General features: G+C 48.0%; 8 protein-coding genes across 8 annotated transcripts; 3 read left to right on the top strand and 5 right to left on the bottom strand.

The window, feature by feature from the left end:
- Positions 1–58: 58 nt before the first annotated feature.
- Positions 59–2600, bottom strand: L228DRAFT_155238 (hypothetical protein). The gene is made up of 2 exons (XM_018329328.1): positions 1897–2600; positions 59–1844 (listed from the first exon to the last, which is right to left on the bottom strand). Exons 1-2 carry the CDS (start codon positions 2186–2188, stop codon positions 259–261), a joined length of 1878 nt encoding a protein of 625 aa, XP_018187090.1. The 5' UTR covers positions 2189–2600; the 3' UTR covers positions 59–258.
- A 382-nt stretch (positions 2601–2982) lies between these two features.
- On the bottom strand, positions 2983–3440 carry L228DRAFT_211697 (60S ribosomal protein L37a; the record flags this gene model as incomplete). Its single annotated transcript, XM_018329906.1, has 3 exons — positions 2983–3046; positions 3120–3284; positions 3409–3440. Coding segments are annotated over 3 exons (261 nt in total), but the record flags the coding sequence as incomplete, so codon positions are not given.
- Positions 3441–4037: 597 nt separating this feature from the next.
- Positions 4038–5903, top strand: L228DRAFT_283684 (hypothetical protein). The gene is made up of 6 exons (XM_018336134.1): positions 4038–4294; positions 4368–4515; positions 4566–4638; positions 4689–4813; positions 4862–5290; positions 5347–5903. Exons 1-6 carry the CDS (start codon positions 4096–4098, stop codon positions 5624–5626), a joined length of 1254 nt encoding a protein of 417 aa, XP_018187088.1. The 5' UTR covers positions 4038–4095; the 3' UTR covers positions 5627–5903.
- A 30-nt stretch (positions 5904–5933) lies between these two features.
- On the bottom strand, positions 5934–7508 carry L228DRAFT_248253 (pinin/SDK/memA domain protein). Its single transcript, XM_018332813.1, has 4 exons — positions 7404–7508; positions 6918–7350; positions 6798–6866; positions 5934–6742 (listed from the first exon to the last, which is right to left on the bottom strand). Exons 1-4 carry the CDS (start codon positions 7418–7420, stop codon positions 6338–6340), a joined length of 924 nt encoding a protein of 307 aa, XP_018187087.1. The 5' UTR covers positions 7421–7508; the 3' UTR covers positions 5934–6337.
- A 268-nt stretch (positions 7509–7776) lies between these two features.
- L228DRAFT_253471 (PHF5-like protein) lies at positions 7777–8216 on the top strand (the record flags this gene model as incomplete). The annotated part of the gene is made up of 3 exons (XM_018333751.1): positions 7777–7793; positions 7850–8024; positions 8082–8216. The coding sequence occupies 3 exons, from the start codon at positions 7777–7779 to the stop codon at positions 8214–8216; spliced, it is 327 nt and encodes a 108-aa protein (XP_018187086.1).
- Positions 8217–8755: 539 nt separating this feature from the next.
- Positions 8756–10469, bottom strand: L228DRAFT_283682 (hypothetical protein). The gene is made up of 2 exons (XM_018336133.1): positions 9769–10469; positions 8756–9718 (listed from the first exon to the last, which is right to left on the bottom strand). The coding sequence occupies exons 1-2, from the start codon at positions 10260–10262 to the stop codon at positions 8821–8823; spliced, it is 1392 nt and encodes a 463-aa protein (XP_018187085.1). The 5' UTR covers positions 10263–10469; the 3' UTR covers positions 8756–8820.
- Positions 10453–14902, top strand: L228DRAFT_283681 (CAF1-domain-containing protein). The gene is made up of 7 exons (XM_018336132.1): positions 10453–11135; positions 11190–11282; positions 11335–11561; positions 11612–12239; positions 12288–12902; positions 13625–14310; positions 14400–14902. Exons 1-7 carry the CDS (start codon positions 10880–10882, stop codon positions 14700–14702), a joined length of 2808 nt encoding a protein of 935 aa, XP_018187084.1. The 5' UTR covers positions 10453–10879; the 3' UTR covers positions 14703–14902.
- On the bottom strand, positions 14798–15604 carry L228DRAFT_248248 (cript family protein). The gene is made up of 3 exons (XM_018332812.1): positions 15342–15604; positions 15109–15232; positions 14798–15038 (listed from the first exon to the last, which is right to left on the bottom strand). Exons 1-3 carry the CDS (start codon positions 15498–15500, stop codon positions 14953–14955), a joined length of 369 nt encoding a protein of 122 aa, XP_018187083.1. The 5' UTR covers positions 15501–15604; the 3' UTR covers positions 14798–14952.
- Positions 15605–15934: the final 330 nt, after the last annotated feature.

The raw sequence follows: 15934 nt of genomic DNA, 5'->3' as shown, positions 1-15934 counted from the left end.
CCGAGCCACGAGCCACGAGCCGTGGTCTATTTCCTTGATGACGCCGCCGCTGCTGAATAAACGCCATGGTATATGTATATCAACCCAAAGCCTTGGACAGCCATGCACAAAATTCCAATCCTTGTCCATCAAAATAACCCGAGAGACGTCCTATGAAAAATCAACCCGTAATGCTAGACTATGCGCTGAAATAATCGTCGATGCTGTGCAGTGTAGGTATAAATATGGAAAAGCTTTCCGAACAAAACTCCATGGTTTCTATTCTGTCGATTGCAATGCCTCCACTGCCTTCGATACTTCCTCGGTTGCAACCTTTTTCCAACTATCGCGGGCCTCTTGATCAAGAAAGGACACATCTCCAGCTTTGTCATACAGCATCCGAGATATATTCCGATTTATGTCGGTGAATTGGTCCTTTGATATCTCGTTCTTGTGGTAGTGAGGTTTAAGCGCCGCGCTGACCATCTTTTGTAAGTCGGCCTTTGCCGATAGCGAGATCGCTGGTCGAGTGGGAGAGCCATCTTTTGAGCGAGATGGGCTAGAAGGTGGGGATGAGGCTGGCGCGGGGCGGGAGGGACGGACCTTGCCGCGTGATCGATCAGTGGACGTTTCATGGTTTGAGCCTGAACCATCGAGAGGGGGCAAGCGCGGCGGAGAAAATTCGGCAGGAATAAAGACTGGCTCAATCTTCGAAGTCAAGGGGAGCGGAGAACCAGGTCTTGTATTCGGAAATGGCGGAGGAGTAGCTGAGAGTGCCCGGGGTGACGGGTGGTTGGAGCCAGTCGGTGAAGCCCCAGGCGAGGAGATGCGAGGAGATGCATGGTCGTTATTCGCAGCAGGCCATTGTCCGGCACGAAATGAACTCTCCTCGTTAGGTGCTGATGAGCTTTCAACTTCTTTCAAGAGCGACTGCAAGAAGCTCGGTCCACTCCCATTCGCCTCGGATCCTGTTCTGGTAGTCTGACCAGCCGGCACATGGTGTTCGCCTGGACGTCGTCCAGAACTGGATCCTTCTCCAGCAGTGTCTTGAAAGGCTTCGTTGAGTTCCTGGTTGCGACGCGTTCGAGGTCTCTTAAGTTTTCGTTCCGGCTCAGGGACAGGATCTGGCTCCGCAGGCGATGCAGTCGCTGACTTTCGCTTTCGACTTGCTGGATTTCGACCAGCAGAAGATGGTGTAGTTTGGATTTCCTTGGCCTTTTCAAAAGCATTCCAAGCACGTAGCTCGTCCTGAGACTCGGGCTCTGGAGGTTCGGGTCGCGGTCGGCCACCCCGAATCTCGAGAAGCGTGTTTGCTGTGTCGCGGAATCGAGCAGCACCTCCTTGCCTTTCCGCTACACGTAGTCGACGTTCCCATTCTCGAAACTCACGCTCCTGTTCTCTTTCTCTCGCACGACGAGAACTAGAATGGTGCACATCGTCAAATGGGAAATCGAGATCAATATTTAATCTGTCCCAAACAGATTGCCAGACCCGAGCCCAACTTGAGGAGGTAATCTGATTTCTGTTTCGAAACCGTCTTCGCTGGCCGATGGTTCGGCGATCTGCAGGATGATGGGCGCTTCGAGTAGGAGAGACTCCCGGATCAGATTCTGCAATAGCTCGCGATATAGCACAAGGCTCGCAGTACCAGTGACCCGCGGGAACTTCACGTCCCAAACCAGCACAATATGTATGGCAGGCATTGCTGCAGGCATCACAAAGCAGAAGCAGTTCTTCCTCGCTGTCATCACCGCAAACGATACAAGGAGCTGAATCGGAATCGTCTTCTTCCTCAATAAGCATCGACGGGTCAATCTCCGCCACTTGAGTACGGTCCTGAACGGGATATGACGATATCACAGGGCCTATGTTTTTATTAGATCTCAGTTATTTCATGTTCGAGCGACCAACGCTTACCTCCAACTGTTTGAACAAGTTCAACGGAATTGAAGCTCCGACGACATATTGGACAACTGTTCGCTCGTTCCACCCATGGTCTTAGGCACTCATCATGAAGGTTGTGTCCGCAAGGGAGAAGATGAGCAATAAGAACGCGTTCGCCTTGCTGAGGAGAAGCAACCTTTGCCTTAGGGGGAACTGCTTCATCTGAGCTAGGGGAGCTGATACGAGCGGCGAGCGGCGGGAGTTCATCCCGCTCAGCTTCAAGATCACCTAAGCAAACGATACAAGTATCGGATGTTTCGGACATCTCTGGAGTTAAAGAGGAGAAATTTTATCCGGAAACAGCGTTGCGTCTGCATGAAGCCCGGATGAATCGTCGACGAGACGTCTTCGAGATGTAAAGAGATGATCAACTATGTGGGGTGGGAAGCGAGTTTTGTATCACTGCGTAAGTATTGCGCTAAACCTATATTGGTAAGCAGCTTAACGAGTTGGCGGCTTTGGCCGCGCCGCTTTGCCCTTCACCGCTCGTGCCTCGGTGACGATAATTCAATGCATAAGACGCATCAGAGATTGTCTAATCCGATGTGAATAATGAGGGAACGTCTAGATTCGAATGGTCATCGAGAAATATCATATTTTCGAAGCCGCTCTAATACTTGTCAGCGATGCAGGTAGGAATTCAAATTGTGCTTTTCGTGCTCATATCTCTAGAGCGGTCTTTGAGATGGAACCGTTCCTATGATATTCCAGAACGGATTAGCGGCCGCAGAATGGTAAAGCAATGCAAATGGCCGTCAGAAGATGATATATACTATAGATCGCAGTAAATTTGGGAAATGAAACGCCGGGGGTACTCGAGAAACTCTACTCGCAAAAAAAGGCGAACTGTATGAATCGACATATATTTCTTTGGCCAATGAGTTCACGAAGGAATAATCAAGTGGAGTCGACATATGCGTGATAACCCGGTTTCATTGGTAGACGTGAATGTGCTATGGAGCTATCGAGGACCGTGTCGACGATCGTCACACAAAAAAAGGATATCCCGTCCCAGCACGATAATTTCACACCTCCCAATTCATAAACAAAATTTTTTGTTTAAACCTCAGCAATCTCCCTCAGACGACGGATGGTGGAGCGGGAAGCAGCGGCGGCGGGGGTTCTACAAGCGGTCAGTCTTGGCCATGTCGGAAGGTTTCGCAATGTGGATCGAATCCGGAGACGGAAAAACGTACGAGACGGTCCAGGCACCACCAGCAACAGTCTTCTTGCAAGACTTGCAGTCCCAGATACCGACAGCCTGGCGCTTGACGGTGACCTTTCCGCAGAAGGTGCAGGTGTACCGGGCGTGCTGGGTGATTTCCATCTTCTTCACCTGCTTACGGAGGGAGGCACCATATCTATATTCGTGGAAAAATGTACGTCAGCTTCGATTCGTCGTTTTCGTCATGTAAATCGTCGTTGAATATCTGATCCGTTCGTGGTTTTCGATATGCGCAGAGGAGTGTTGCGTTTCAGTCATACCTGGTACCGTATTTACCGGTCACGCCGACCTCTGGAAAATCATGTTAATATCATATCCCCAAGGATAATCCTGAATTCATCGAACAACATACTCTTGGTGCGCTTCGTCATCTTGGCTAATTTGATATAGTCGAGGGTTGACGAGGAGACTACTATCGCAAGGTTGAGATGCGATTCAAGTCGCCCTGAGTGGGATCCTCGCTTAACCCATTCTTGGCGGATAGTGTGCCCTAGGGCTGGCGAATATTTCTTGAGGGAACCCAAAAAAGGCTCGGAAGAGTACGTACCTTGCTGGTATCTGAGCCGCGAAACTCGGCAATTTTGTGTTGCTAAAACAGCACAGACCAGCCCTACGCGGGGCGTTTGACGTAACCAGAGCTGCCTGGTCATGACAGAGGTCGGACTGCAGGGGTCAATTTCAACCTCATTTAGACAGAGCGATCCCTTAGATCTCGGAGTAAGGACACAAAGGGGGAAATTGTTCGCCGGAAAAGCTACGAAAGGAGAAGGAAAGCCTTCAACTAGGGATGATCTGGTCTAGTAATATCACCGTATTCTTAGAAATCAATAGTATGGTGTTAGCTGCTCAAGTGTTATTTTATATAAGACCGTGGCACCGCTTTTTTGGTCTGTGGCCATCAAAAGCGATCAAGTTCAATCCTCACGGTGCAATCTTGCTTTGACACTATGGAAATTGCTTCACAAGACCGCGTATATGAACTTGTACTGTTCGGTGCGACAGGATACACTGGCCAAAAATGTGCTGAACATATCACGACTCACCTCCCATCCAATCTCAAATGGGCCATAGCCGGGCGCTCAGCGAGCAAACTCGAGGCGTTGGCATCAAGGCTTTCGACGTTGAACCCTGACCGGGTCCAGCCAGGTAACATCTTTTGCATTTTCTATCTTCGAATTTCCCGAGAAGTGCATCTAATAGTATCTGAGCTTGTCCGCAGACATCCAAGTTACTGAATTGAAACGCGAAGACTTAGATTCTCTGGCGCGAAAAACGAAGCTAGTCATAAATACCGTAGGTCCATATCACATCTATGGCACGCCAGTTGTAGAGGCTTGTGCAATTAATGGCACTCATTATTTGGACGTGTAAGGTCATTGCCTGCCTTCTCGAGGAGACTTGTACTGACTTGACCCAGTACTGGTGAAAGCGTTTGGGTCCTGGAGATAGTTCAAAAATACCATGAAAAAGCTAAAGCCAGTGGAGCAATAGTGCGTTATACAGTATTGTGGACTCTCATCAATACTGACTATGACACCAGATAATACCTGAAATTGGAATTGAGAGCGCTCCGGCGGACTTATTGACCTGGTCCCTTGCAACGGTTATCAGGGAACATGCGTCAGCAAGCTTGAAAGAACTGATATACTCACTCCATAGCATATCGTAAGCACTTCGCTCATCTTACGCACGATAAGTGCTAACCAAACCCAGAGGTTCTCTCAGCGGTGGGACTCTTTCAACCATATTGAACCTGGCCGATCGATACAGCGTGACGGAGTTACACGAGGCAACAAAGCCTTGGGCATTGTCTCCAGTACCTGGCCATCCTTCCAGTCATGCGCCATCTCTAACAGAGAGAATCCTCGGTGTACGATATGTTCCCGACTTAGGAGTACTGACGACATCACCTCAAGGTACAGCTGATCGGGTCATTGTTCACCGCAGCTGGGGCTTGATGGGCGGCGGTAGCTTTTATGGGCCAAAATTTTATTTCAGCGGATATATGCGAACCAGGAATACCATTACTGGCGCAATAATTAGAATTGCGTTCGCTCTAGGCTTCTTCTGCCTGTTGTTCCCTCCTATCCGTTGGCTTCTTAAAAGGCTAGTATATGAGCCTGGACAAGGCGATTCGAGAGAGTGAGTTATCCCAAAATGGAACACTTTTATGGATCCTCTCGGTTGACATGATGCAGCGTTTCTGCAAGAGACCATATCGAATATAGAGCAATGGGTATTGCGGATCAGGCTGATCCCAACCCTCAACGCGCAATTGCTCGAATGCGATATGACGGTGGGAATTATCATGTTAGCGGAATATTCCTCGCACAGGCTGCAATCACAATCCTTCGAGAAGACACACTTGCAAAAAAGTTGGGAGGAGGGATTTTAACCCCGGCTACGCTCGGTCAAGCGTTTATCGACAATTTGAAAAAGGCTGGCGTTACTTTTGAAACGAGAGTTCTCCCTCACTGAACCCCGCTGGATTTTTAGGAGGCTCGGCTGGATCCCTGTACTGATATTCTCTGATCGTCTTTGTACTCTAGCTCTTTTTGCGGCGCTCACAACAGAGCGCCATTACCAAATTGAAGGTGTAAATTAGCAAACTCACATGATGACTTTTGAAGTAGTTCGGTATGATCGTACTGAAATACAAATTTCGGCTTCGTATGTGGGGTGCCCCAAGCGCTCTCTACAGCACATGAGGGGCTATTTCTAATGAGCAGACAGGAAGAGATTAATCCATTCAGAGATCGTAATTAAGCTGAGAAGCTTGCTTCAAAGCTCAATGTTGTTTTATAGCTATGCTTGACATGTATGTCCTAAGGTTGAGATAAGAAACGCTTCTGCGAACAACATGTTTATTTTCCTTAGATGCGCAAATCGGAGTCGGTTAATTTTGCGGACAACAAGTGCGTGAAAATGCAACGCAATCACTTTCACAGAACTTCCATGAAACTCCTTCTCGGATATGACGAAAAGGAAATGCAGAAATACAAGATGGAGAAATTCGCTGGCTCCCAAACGCCTCGCTTCCTGGTCCCCTTTCCCCACTTTTATCAAATCAGCCAAAAAACGAACCGTAGGTCTCATGATGCGTGTAAAAGCGTTTCAGAAGCAATGGAGATGCAAAGGTTTAAAGTTGAACGGAAAACAAGTTGTACAAAGGACTGAAGACGGAGGGCACTAATAAATGACAGTGTCCTCTTCGGCTTCAAGAACCACCTCGCCAGCGTCATCGCCATTCTCTTTCGCCGCATCGTGCTCCGATACAGGTGCATGTGAAGGCTCAGTAGGCGGAGGGTGGTGTATCTGATGAGCGGTGTCTGCAGCACCGTCACCCTGAGGTCTTGCATCTTCTGTTTGATTAGTATTTGGAATCGAAGATTCACCCTGTTCGATAGGTGGTTTGTGGTCTTCATCCTGTTTCTTCTCGTCGTTGCCGTTGATCTTATTAACGTCTGTGTCTGGATTGGATTGCCGGCGGTCTTCGAATTCTTTGAGTTCTCGTTGTATTACCTCCTCAGCTTCCTCAACCTGCTTCTTGATTCGATCTTCGTCTCCTGGTAGTAACTCCCATGGCTTGTAGTACTGATTTCTTATTAGTGCCAGCCTAGTAACGGAAAGGGAGCTCGAGATTCATTACCAATCGCGGTTCTGTGTCGGTATAGAGAAAATGCGCCATGGCGAGAAGATTTGAATGACGTATTCGCATCTGTATGGAATATAAACAAGAGCCTCTTTACCGCGAGACGGATATACATACGGACTGTTCAGCGAACTTGACCTGCTCTCGTTGCCTTACCACGGTGAGTTCTTCTAACCGCTTCTTTCTCAGTTCATCATATTCTTCGTCTTGAACTCGCAGCTTAGCCTGTTGCTTTTTTTCAATATCTGCACGACGCCTCTGGACTTTGCTCGGTGAATTCTGATTAAGGGCGCCGAGAAGCGCTCCAAAAAGTCTCTGGCCACGCTTGCGTTCTTCAGCTTGCCCGCCTTTCCTCCGCTCTTCTCGTCTTGCATCCGTTGCGTGATGAGGCGAGGTCCGATCACCCTGTGTGCTGTTTCTTCTGTCGTCCTCGAAACGTGGTCGTTTTGAATCGCCTTCAGAAATCGAAGATTGTCGACGCTTTGCAGCTCCTGGGGGAGAGTGCGGAGGCTCCTCGGCCTCAGGAAGCACGACGGCAGATGCGATTGGTCTTGAGAAAACGCCGTTAGCAGAAGCTCAAGACGATAAGAGGTATCTACTGACCCGTGGGAATCCGACATTGCGAAGCTCTTCCGAAGACCACACCCTTTCAATCGTACCTACGTTGCTGTAGATGCGGAATTTGGTCCCTTTTCGCCGCAAGAAACTCGCAGGAAACTAAGCTACCCACATGGGATCCAGTTCGCGGTCTCTATCAGCCATGGCTTGCTCCGATTACGCTAGTCCGTTATAGGATGAGCGTGGATCTGACAAAGCGCGACTCTTTCGGATACCCTACCACTCTACCAGAAATCACTATCATCTTCTATTTTGCTCTCTAATACCTTTACATTCGCCACAAACTCGACTTTGAACATAAATTACCTTGCAAAGAGCGTGTTTCAGCTTCAATTTTACATTTTGACGTTGTTACAAGATGTCTCGCCATCACCCGTAAGTTCCCCCTCAAATATATTCCCTGTAAAGCTTGCGCATAGCTAACTGATCAGTGATCTCGTAATGTGCCGCAAGCAATCTGGCATTGCTATCGGACGGCTCTGCGACAAATGTGACGGCAAGTGTCCTGTATGCGATAGCTACGTGCGCCCAACTACTCTCGTACGCATATGCGATGAGTGCTCCTTTGGAAATTATCAGAACAAGTGTGTTGTGTGCGGCGGGGAGGTGAGTTACGCTCGTTCTTCCTAAAATCTTTCGTGATAACTGACATTCTCCTTCTAGGGTATATCTGATGCCTTCTATTGCTTCGAGTGCACAAGATTAGAAAAGGATCGAGACGGGTGCCCGAAAATTATAAACCTAGGAAGTTCGAGGACAGATCTGTTCTACCAGAAAAAGAATTTCAGGAATCATTAGTATTTCTCGGCCGCTGGGTTATCCTCCAGTGGGTAACAGCGGCTGGATATCAAAAGTCGACTTCATCTGCTTGGTTGCTTGGTCTTAATGGGGTTCAGACAATGCAAAAAAATTGGTTCCAAAAAGAAGGCCAAGATGCTGGTATTGGCGGGCGGCAGGGGTGACTCGCAGAACGCACGACATGACTTTCTCTCTGTATCTCTTCTCAGGATTGATCAGCAGCGGCGAAGAGACTGGACAGGGAAGCCCATTAAGCGTGTTGTAATTGGGAGCCCTTGGACAAAGTCAAAGCTCCAGCTCCGATAAGGAAAGGTTCTTCGAACAAGAATGGAATACTCGAAAGGCAGAGATGCTTGGGCACAGCGCTCCAAGACCAGAAGTCGTCTTGTCCAAGTGCAGAAAATCGTTGGACGATTGGAAATCTGCAAGACGACTCACTACTAGAAGTTACCTTTCCGACTCTGGCCTGGAATTGCCTCGCGTCCTGCGTCGTTGAGACTCTCTTTGCAGGGTTTGCCGGGAATAGCATACAACCATCACATATCTCCTCAGTCCGTCCATGTCTGCGCAGCAGATCTTGTATTTATATTTACACTCCAATATATCAAATATAGCTGACCTTGACGCCCATTCCCACTGTACCCTTGATTTTATCCCAGCCCGACCCAGTTAGCCTACGTATTTTCTCCCGGATATCTCGCCGACTAAATGTCAATATCAATCCCACAAGGAAAAGTATTATTCTCAACAAAACCATAGGGTTGCCGGAAATTGAATGCCCCATCTCCATTATCAGCTTTTGCAAAGAACCCATCATCGAGGTGGCTCGTCGATAAATGCTGGGTGGAGACTCTCTTTTTCGTACGGAAGACCTAGATTCTGAGTTCGGGGAAACTTGAGGCCGACTGGCGGAGCCAGGTTTCGCAGATTTACTGTGAGGGAGAGCACCAGCATTGTTTTCTCGAACCGTGGCTGAGCCGTTGGTGGTCTTATGATTTATTGCAAAGTCGCCCCTAGAAGCCTCTCTGCTACTCTTAGCCTTGTCTTCAGCACTCCGTGCTTCCGCAACTCGGCGAGCCTCTGCTTCTTTTTGGTCCTGCTCGAGGCGCTCTTGCTGTTCTCGGAGCAAAGCAGCCTCATGTTCCTTGTCCCGGAGTGACTCATCCTTCAGACTATGTAGTGTATGTAAAAATGCCTCCCGGCGCTCTTCGTCGAGATATTCGCTTATGCTAATGAGCTGCTCTGCATAATCCCACTCATCATTTCGGGGAAGGACGTGCAAGGTGTAGATTTCCAGAATTTTGATACGCGAATTGAGTTCACGGGGAGAATTTGCGCCATTGCCCCTCGTTTTCGGTATCTCAGAGGCAAGCCCTGCATTGTCTAGCGCCGCAAGTTGTGATGTAAAGTCCAAATTAGGAACGGATGCAGATGATAGGTACGTTTCGAGACGCTCTTGATTGAGTGTCTGTGTCGGCGCATGGCTCAGAAGAAGGGTCGCCCTGGAACAAATCAGCATTGGGAAAATCTTGATTGGCCTTGATTGTAATACAGATTTATTACAACGTCTGCGTCTACGTCGCCTTCTCTTCCTCCGTAACCGTTTGTGACTACTTCCTCCCATATGCTGCCATCCCTCGCCTTACCAGATAAAGTCTTCCACTCCTTAACGCCAAAGACGGCTTTCCCATCTTCAGGCCCCAGTTCTATAATCGCATTGACGATACTTATATAGAGGCTCCAGACCTTGACGCGAGCGCCTCTGGAAGCTGTTGCGATGGGAGGAAGCTCGGCAATATTATTGCCGTAATTGTTCTCTGCTGAGCCGTCGGTATGATTCTCGACGGCAGGTCGATCAACTATGGGTTCAATGGTAGCTAGAGCTTCGCTCAGGCGCCTTGTCAGAAAAAGCGTGGAAGCTTGGCGGTATGCTTTTGATATCGATGATGATCCATGTTTGGAAGATGACAGTAAGTGCGACGATGACAGCTTCTCTTGGTAGGTTGACGATATTGAAGAATCGGAAGCCTCTAAGCCTTCTGCCATATTCGCGTCTATATCCTTGGCAGTAAATTTCGGTGTCCGTGAGGGAGATCACATTGATAAAGTAGTTTACGATGGTTCGTAGCTATCGAGATAGGTCGGGGGAGGATGATGTCGGTTCGCCGACACCTGCCGACCTCGGTCCGCAGCCAGATCTCGGAGCTAGATTCCTTCGGAGAAATTCCTAGCTACAGCTTCCCTAACAGCGAGTCTATGTGTCATGGACACCACACACATTGTCAAAGCTCAACACAACCCTGAATAGCTCTGTTTCCATATTGCATGGAAGCTATCAATCAATAATATTGTGAAGCTTTGTGAGTTAAACTTTTCATGTGTCATTACTTCGATCTATTTATCAGCATATGCGAGGCTAAAGAAGCGACATTATGATAAATGACCGGGACAGTTAGTGTGAAAGCAGAAATGAATGAAAGATGAAGCGTTCCTCGACAAGAATAATATTTACGGTTTCTTCACCTCTTGCGGGCTCCAGTCACTAAGATCACGCTTCAAATTTATCATATACCAGCGGGCTTGTTCTATTTCATTGCTTAGGTTCTGTTATTGTTTTCTTAGAGCCGCACACTTGATTATTACTTGCTGCTCTGCCCTGCAAGATGGAAGTTGATCGGTTGTCGTTCTATCCTCTACTTCCCTCCATGCTTGAGCTGATATCAAATGCCCACTTTGTGTCTTTTGATCTAGAGCTATCTGGCATTCAAAGCAAACAGCCATTCAGGGCCGGTGCGACAGAGGGTAGTGCAGACGGGAAACAGTCAATCCAAGAACGTTATGCAGAGACAAAAGAAGCTGCCGAAAAGTATCAAGTTTTGCAAGTGGGAATAACATGTATCGAGCAAGACATAGAGAACAGTACGGTCAATTGAAAGCTCTATAGATGGAGTTTCGCTTTACTTACAGCATTAGGTGTTTATATTGCTCGGCCTTTCAACTTTCACCTCAATCCGGTTATGGAAGAGAAATTAGAAGTTGAGCGCATCTTCTCTTACCAAAGTGGAGGTACACCATCTCTGAACCTCTGAAACAAAAAAAAATTCTCTAACGCTTTCAGCTGTGGAATTTCTCATGAGCCACGGATTTCGAATGGAGGCCCCGTTCACCCAGGGAGTGCCATACCTATCGCGAAATGAAGAGGGTTTGGCACGGAAATTGGCCCTAGAAAGGCAAGAAAGAGCAGCAAATATCGCTGATATCAAGATCAAGACTGATGATCTCGATTCGAATCAATTTATGGATCGTGTTCGAAATGAAATCGAGGCCTGGAGAACGAGCAAGTCGGTAAGTCAGAAATGAGAAGCGGGCAAGCTTTGTACTAAACGGAGGGCTAGCCAAAACCCGACTTTCTCAATATCGCTCCAATTGGTCATGATGTGCAACTCGACAGCCGCACCGGCTTGACAAATTTTCAGAAACGCCTGGTGCATCAGATTGTTCGTGCGGATTATCCAGAGCTTGTCACGATCAGTAAGCCTCAATTCATTCAAGTCATATCTTTTGATAAGGATCGCGAGGAAAGAATCAAAATCGCCAGAGCAAAGCGAATAGATGCCCAAATTGCTCGACAAACTGGTCTTCGGTGGCTCTTCGAAGCGATGGTTGGGGGGGATCTCGCGGGCATCGATCCAAGAAGCACAGCACGAAACCAATCCGGCGACCCCGTCTTTGTCGATTTAGAAGCGACCAGAGGTCAACTACAGGCATTGAGAAAAAAGCTGCAAGATCGCCCTACTGTCTTGGTTGGACACAATCTATTCACTGACCTTGTCAATTTATACAAATGCTTCTTTGGGAATTTACCGGATCGTGTAGAGGATTTTCAGAAAAAGATCCATGAGCTATTTCCCGTTATAATTGACACTAAGTATGTGGCGACTTATAAAACGGCGGCAATAAATCCAAAGTCATCGTTGGAAGAGATAGATGGAATGCTCTCTAAAGAGGAGCACCCTCTAATCGGTACGCAAATGTTCACCGTAAATTGGACATCATTTTAATCTTTAGTAGAGACCGACTCTGATCACCCTAAATATCTCATTATGAAGCCCTACCATGAGGCTGGATATGACAGCTTTCTGGCGGCTAAGGTCCTTATTCGACTTTCTGCAAAACTTAAGGCAGAACAATTGCCGCGGGACAGAGCTGGGCATGGTTCAGACTACGATGACCACCAATTATCCTCCGAAGGCGAGGGTGGGGTATCTATCCGGCCGAAAGAGAACACGAATATTGGGCAGATTGATTGCATTGAGAATACACCGTTTGATGCAGAGAATAAGCCCGAAGCGTTGTCGAAGGTCGCAAAGGAGCGGAAGGTCGACAAGCTAATAGAAAGGGCAATCCCATCCGCAAGGAAATCCAAGCCCAAGAGAGCGGTCAAAACAATGCAACCCGCAGAAGAAACCGTCAAATCAATGTTCTCGCATGCTACGCGGTTTGACTCTTTGGTCGACTTGCCTGTTGACGATGACCAGGATGTAAGGCACGATGCGGCAGACCTGACTGCAGACTCTCAATCTACATCTCAGAGATGTTCGCACCCAAGGTCACTAATGCCGCCCTTTGAGGACGATTTCTGGGACAACTTTGCGAACAAACTAAGAGTGTTCGGGACTGTAGAGGGTGTATGTGCTGTAGGGGAGTAATGCATTTGATACCCAGAAGGTTTATAGCTCTTTATTTAAGTTGTTGCGAATAGAAATCGCATCTATCCCAAACCACTATTTCACTGCGGAATAATAATTTGTGCTAAAATGATCTTCATTCAATGCGATGGCATGATATACACATGACCTCGTCGTACACAATTGCACTCCCATATGGAAAAGCCCGATTGCAACATAGCAAGTGCCGCGACTTTTGTCGGGAATGTATGCAGTGACTATCTAACTGTACACCTTGGATAATACGAAGGTACCGCTAGCGAAAAAGACTGCATAGATTAACTCTCGACACCAATAAAATGATCAATGAGCTGTGGTGCAAAGAAGAGAGCTATTGATGATAAGGAAGAGGTGCCTTGAAGAAGAAAAAGAAAAAAGAAGTTGTGAGGTTCCGTGCTGGCTTTTTAACTCGGGAGCGCGGCTAAATGCGGCTAGTGCCAATCCCCCTACCGCTTGGCGACGTGCTACCTCAAGGAATTTCGAGACTCTCTACGACTCCAGAGACATTGACGGAATTGCAATAAGTCGGCATCGCCAATAGCGCAAGTCGCCAATGGGTCCGGCTTCACATAATGCGAGGCACTTCGCCTCGCTGATAAGTGAGTACCTGTCCTTCACTCGTTGCGAAAATCAATGGGTGTGCAGCCTGCTCGTTCATTCCATCGCTAATCGTACCTTCAGAGCGATCCGCAAAGGACTCCAGCGTCTGCTGGTCCTGCCGGGAGACAATCTCCAGGAGACAAAACTCGTCTGCGTCTGCATCCGCGGTTGCAGAGCCCTCCAGTATCGTCTCTCAGATTCCGCCTGTCACGCAAGCGGCAGCTCCCCAGCCTGCACATGCCCTCAAGGCCGGTGTCGTCCTTTCGCGGCCTCCGATGATTACTCGCGACCTGACTTCATTCGAGAAAGCCTATTTCTTTTACCAAAAACGGCTGAACGAGCGCCTTGCTCTCCCTTTCACGAGATATTTCTACTACAAGAAGGGCACTCCACAGGATCTGGATTGGAAGCGCAAATTCAAGGAGCGGCAAACGCCCGCACGCGACATTGGCGTGTATAACGCATATTCAAAGGAAGGATGGCACGATGAGTTGCTGATGGGAGCCTCTGAGAGCGAACCGGAGAAGCAGGTAGAGGCCTTGTTGAAAGATGCGGAGGTCTCTAGCGTCGGAGGAGATGAGGTTGCCGATCACAAGGCAGAAGTGGCAGAGAAGCCCGTGCCCCGGATCACTGAGGCGGACAAGGCTGGGGATGAGAAGAGTCTGAACAGGCTCTTCCAAAGGACACTCTACTTGCTGGTCAAGGGCCCTGAAGGCCGATGGATGTTCCCCTCCTCTGGTCTGTCGAAGAAGGAGAGCCTTCACTCGGTACGAATTTCCCCTTACTTTGATGGATATAGAGAAGAAAGGAAAAGCAAAGAAAGTTCTTTGAGAGAGGTGCTAACTGGAGCATGTAGGCCGCAGAGCGTATTCTTGTACAGTCGGCCGGCATTAACATGAACACCTGGGTCGTCGGAAACATCCCCATTGGCCACCACAACTTCAAATTCCCCCAACCTGTGTTCAACAAGGTGAAGGGTGTTGAGGAGGTTGGCGAGAAGACTTTCTTCATGAAGGCCCGTATTATGGCCGGGCAAGCCAATCTCGCAGAGAATCAGCTTGGCCTGTCTGACTTCAAGTGGCTTTCTAAGGAGGAAATCGAGAAGGCCGTGCCTCAAAGATACTGGAGCTCTGTCCGGGACATGCTTTCGGACCGTTGATTTCACATTCCCAAAAACTACATTTACGTCATCCATCCCCACCGTTTGGTGCAAAATCATTCCGCCATGAGAATTCAAGTTCATTGTAATATATATCTCGGTGTACATTTAGGATATAAAGGTTGCTATTTTCCATAGAATCAACGCCCCATGCCATGCGCTTTCCTTTGTGATTACGATCTCCCCGTGTACTCCCCTTTAAACGCCTTCGCAAGATTCCAAATATGCCAATACCCTTAATTCGTCCTCTTCATTTCGATGAGTATTTTTGACCTTGCACCACTGGAGCACCTCCCGATGATTTTTTCTTTTCCGTTTTCCCGCAACTTGCGCATGCTATGAGATTCTCTAGGTTAGGCCCAAGGACTGAGATTGACGAGAGGGTGCAGATATTGATGATACGCACCTGCAGCTTTATATGCGCATGGCTGGCAGTACATATGCCCTTGCGGTGTCTTTTTCTTGCATGTTTTACACGAACTCCCGTACGCCAGCATCGGATTCTTTGCGGTCTTGCTCAAAAGCTTGCTCTGTTCAGTTCGTCATCGTATTAGCTTTGCTTTATTCAGACACAACGTTTTCTCGCGGCAGGGATGAAAGAAAATGGCTCCAAAAAATTATTCAGGAAGGTGAACATACCTTTCCGATACCGTTGCTCCCCAAGGTGGCGGACGAGCTCTTATCGCGAGAAGACGCAGATGAGGTGGCGGGCGAACCGTAATACATTTCACTCTTCCTCTTGACGCCGGGAGTGGCAAGTTCGGTTTTCTGGAGCTTCTGACATTTTGAACAGACCATATTCAAGAAGATCGTCTATATGAAATAATTAAAAAGAAGGAACCAAGGAAGGTTGCTTTGTTGTAGAGATATCTGGGGGGTTATTGTGATATCGATGCCCTGTGCTATGGATTTAAGGTTGAGTACGCCGGAGGCTCGGGACTGTATGAGGTAACCGACCTCTGCCGATTGGCGCCGCAAAAGTGACAGAGATTTAGTTATGCTTTGCCTTGTTGTTTACATGAATATCACAATACTACGTAGTGCTATGAACATAAATTGTCTCAATCGTAGAATACCACTGGCCTTTCATCCGATCATTATCCTAATACCCTTAGCTGAAGTTCCTGACAGACAAAAGATCGCACACAAATTACTGTTGCCCCCATTCTATGGAGAGAACTTGCTTCCTTTATCTTATCTAGATCATCTAATCGTAAAGAGTTCCTTCCCGC

This window comes from Xylona heveae (assembly GCF_001619985.1).
Source record: "Xylona heveae TC161 unplaced genomic scaffold L228scaffold_7, whole genome shotgun sequence".
NCBI lineage: Eukaryota > Fungi > Ascomycota > Xylonomycetes > Xylonales > Xylonaceae > Xylona > Xylona heveae.
Note: the sequence above shows the minus strand (reverse complement) of the source record. Positions and strands in the feature narration are given on the sequence as shown.

Excerpts from the sequence above, each read along its gene's own strand:
- L228DRAFT_155238 (XM_018329328.1), bottom strand. The coding sequence starts at position 2,188 with ATGTCCGAAACATCCGATACTTGTATCGTTTGCTTAGGTGATCTTGAA. Across the intron at positions 1,845-1,896 it reads ACTTGTTCAAACAGTTGGAG|GCCCTGTGATATCGTCATAT; the intron begins GTAAGCGTTGGT and ends ATAAAAACATAG.
- L228DRAFT_283684 (XM_018336134.1), top strand. The coding sequence starts at position 4,096 with ATGGAAATTGCTTCACAAGACCGCGTATATGAACTTGTACTGTTCGGT. Across the intron at positions 4,295-4,367 it reads CCCTGACCGGGTCCAGCCAG|ACATCCAAGTTACTGAATTG; the intron begins GTAACATCTTTT and ends GCTTGTCCGCAG. Across the intron at positions 4,516-4,565 it reads GGCACTCATTATTTGGACGT|TACTGGTGAAAGCGTTTGGG; the intron begins GTAAGGTCATTG and ends GACTTGACCCAG.
- L228DRAFT_248253 (XM_018332813.1), bottom strand. Across the intron at positions 6,867-6,917 it reads TCAAGTTCGCTGAACAGTCC|ATGCGAATACGTCATTCAAA; the intron begins GTATGTATATCC and ends TATTCCATACAG. Across the intron at positions 6,743-6,797 it reads CCGACACAGAACCGCGATTG|TACTACAAGCCATGGGAGTT; the intron begins GTAATGAATCTC and ends ATAAGAAATCAG.
- L228DRAFT_283682 (XM_018336133.1), bottom strand. The coding sequence starts at position 10,262 with ATGGCAGAAGGCTTAGAGGCTTCCGATTCTTCAATATCGTCAACCTAC. Across the intron at positions 9,719-9,768 it reads GCAGACGTTGTAATAAATCT|GGCGACCCTTCTTCTGAGCC; the intron begins GTATTACAATCA and ends GATTTGTTCCAG.
- L228DRAFT_283681 (XM_018336132.1), top strand. The coding sequence starts at position 10,880 with ATGGAAGTTGATCGGTTGTCGTTCTATCCTCTACTTCCCTCCATGCTT. Across the intron at positions 11,136-11,189 it reads CGAGCAAGACATAGAGAACA|GTGTTTATATTGCTCGGCCT; the intron begins GTACGGTCAATT and ends TTACAGCATTAG. Across the intron at positions 12,240-12,287 it reads AGAGGAGCACCCTCTAATCG|AGACCGACTCTGATCACCCT; the intron begins GTACGCAAATGT and ends AATCTTTAGTAG.
- L228DRAFT_248248 (XM_018332812.1), bottom strand. The coding sequence starts at position 15,500 with ATGGTCTGTTCAAAATGTCAGAAGCTCCAGAAAACCGAACTTGCCACT. Across the intron at positions 15,233-15,341 it reads GGAGCAACGGTATCGGAAAG|AGCAAGCTTTTGAGCAAGAC; the intron begins GTATGTTCACCT and ends CGAACTGAACAG. Across the intron at positions 15,039-15,108 it reads ATGCGCATATAAAGCTGCAG|CATGCGCAAGTTGCGGGAAA; the intron begins GTGCGTATCATC and ends AGAATCTCATAG.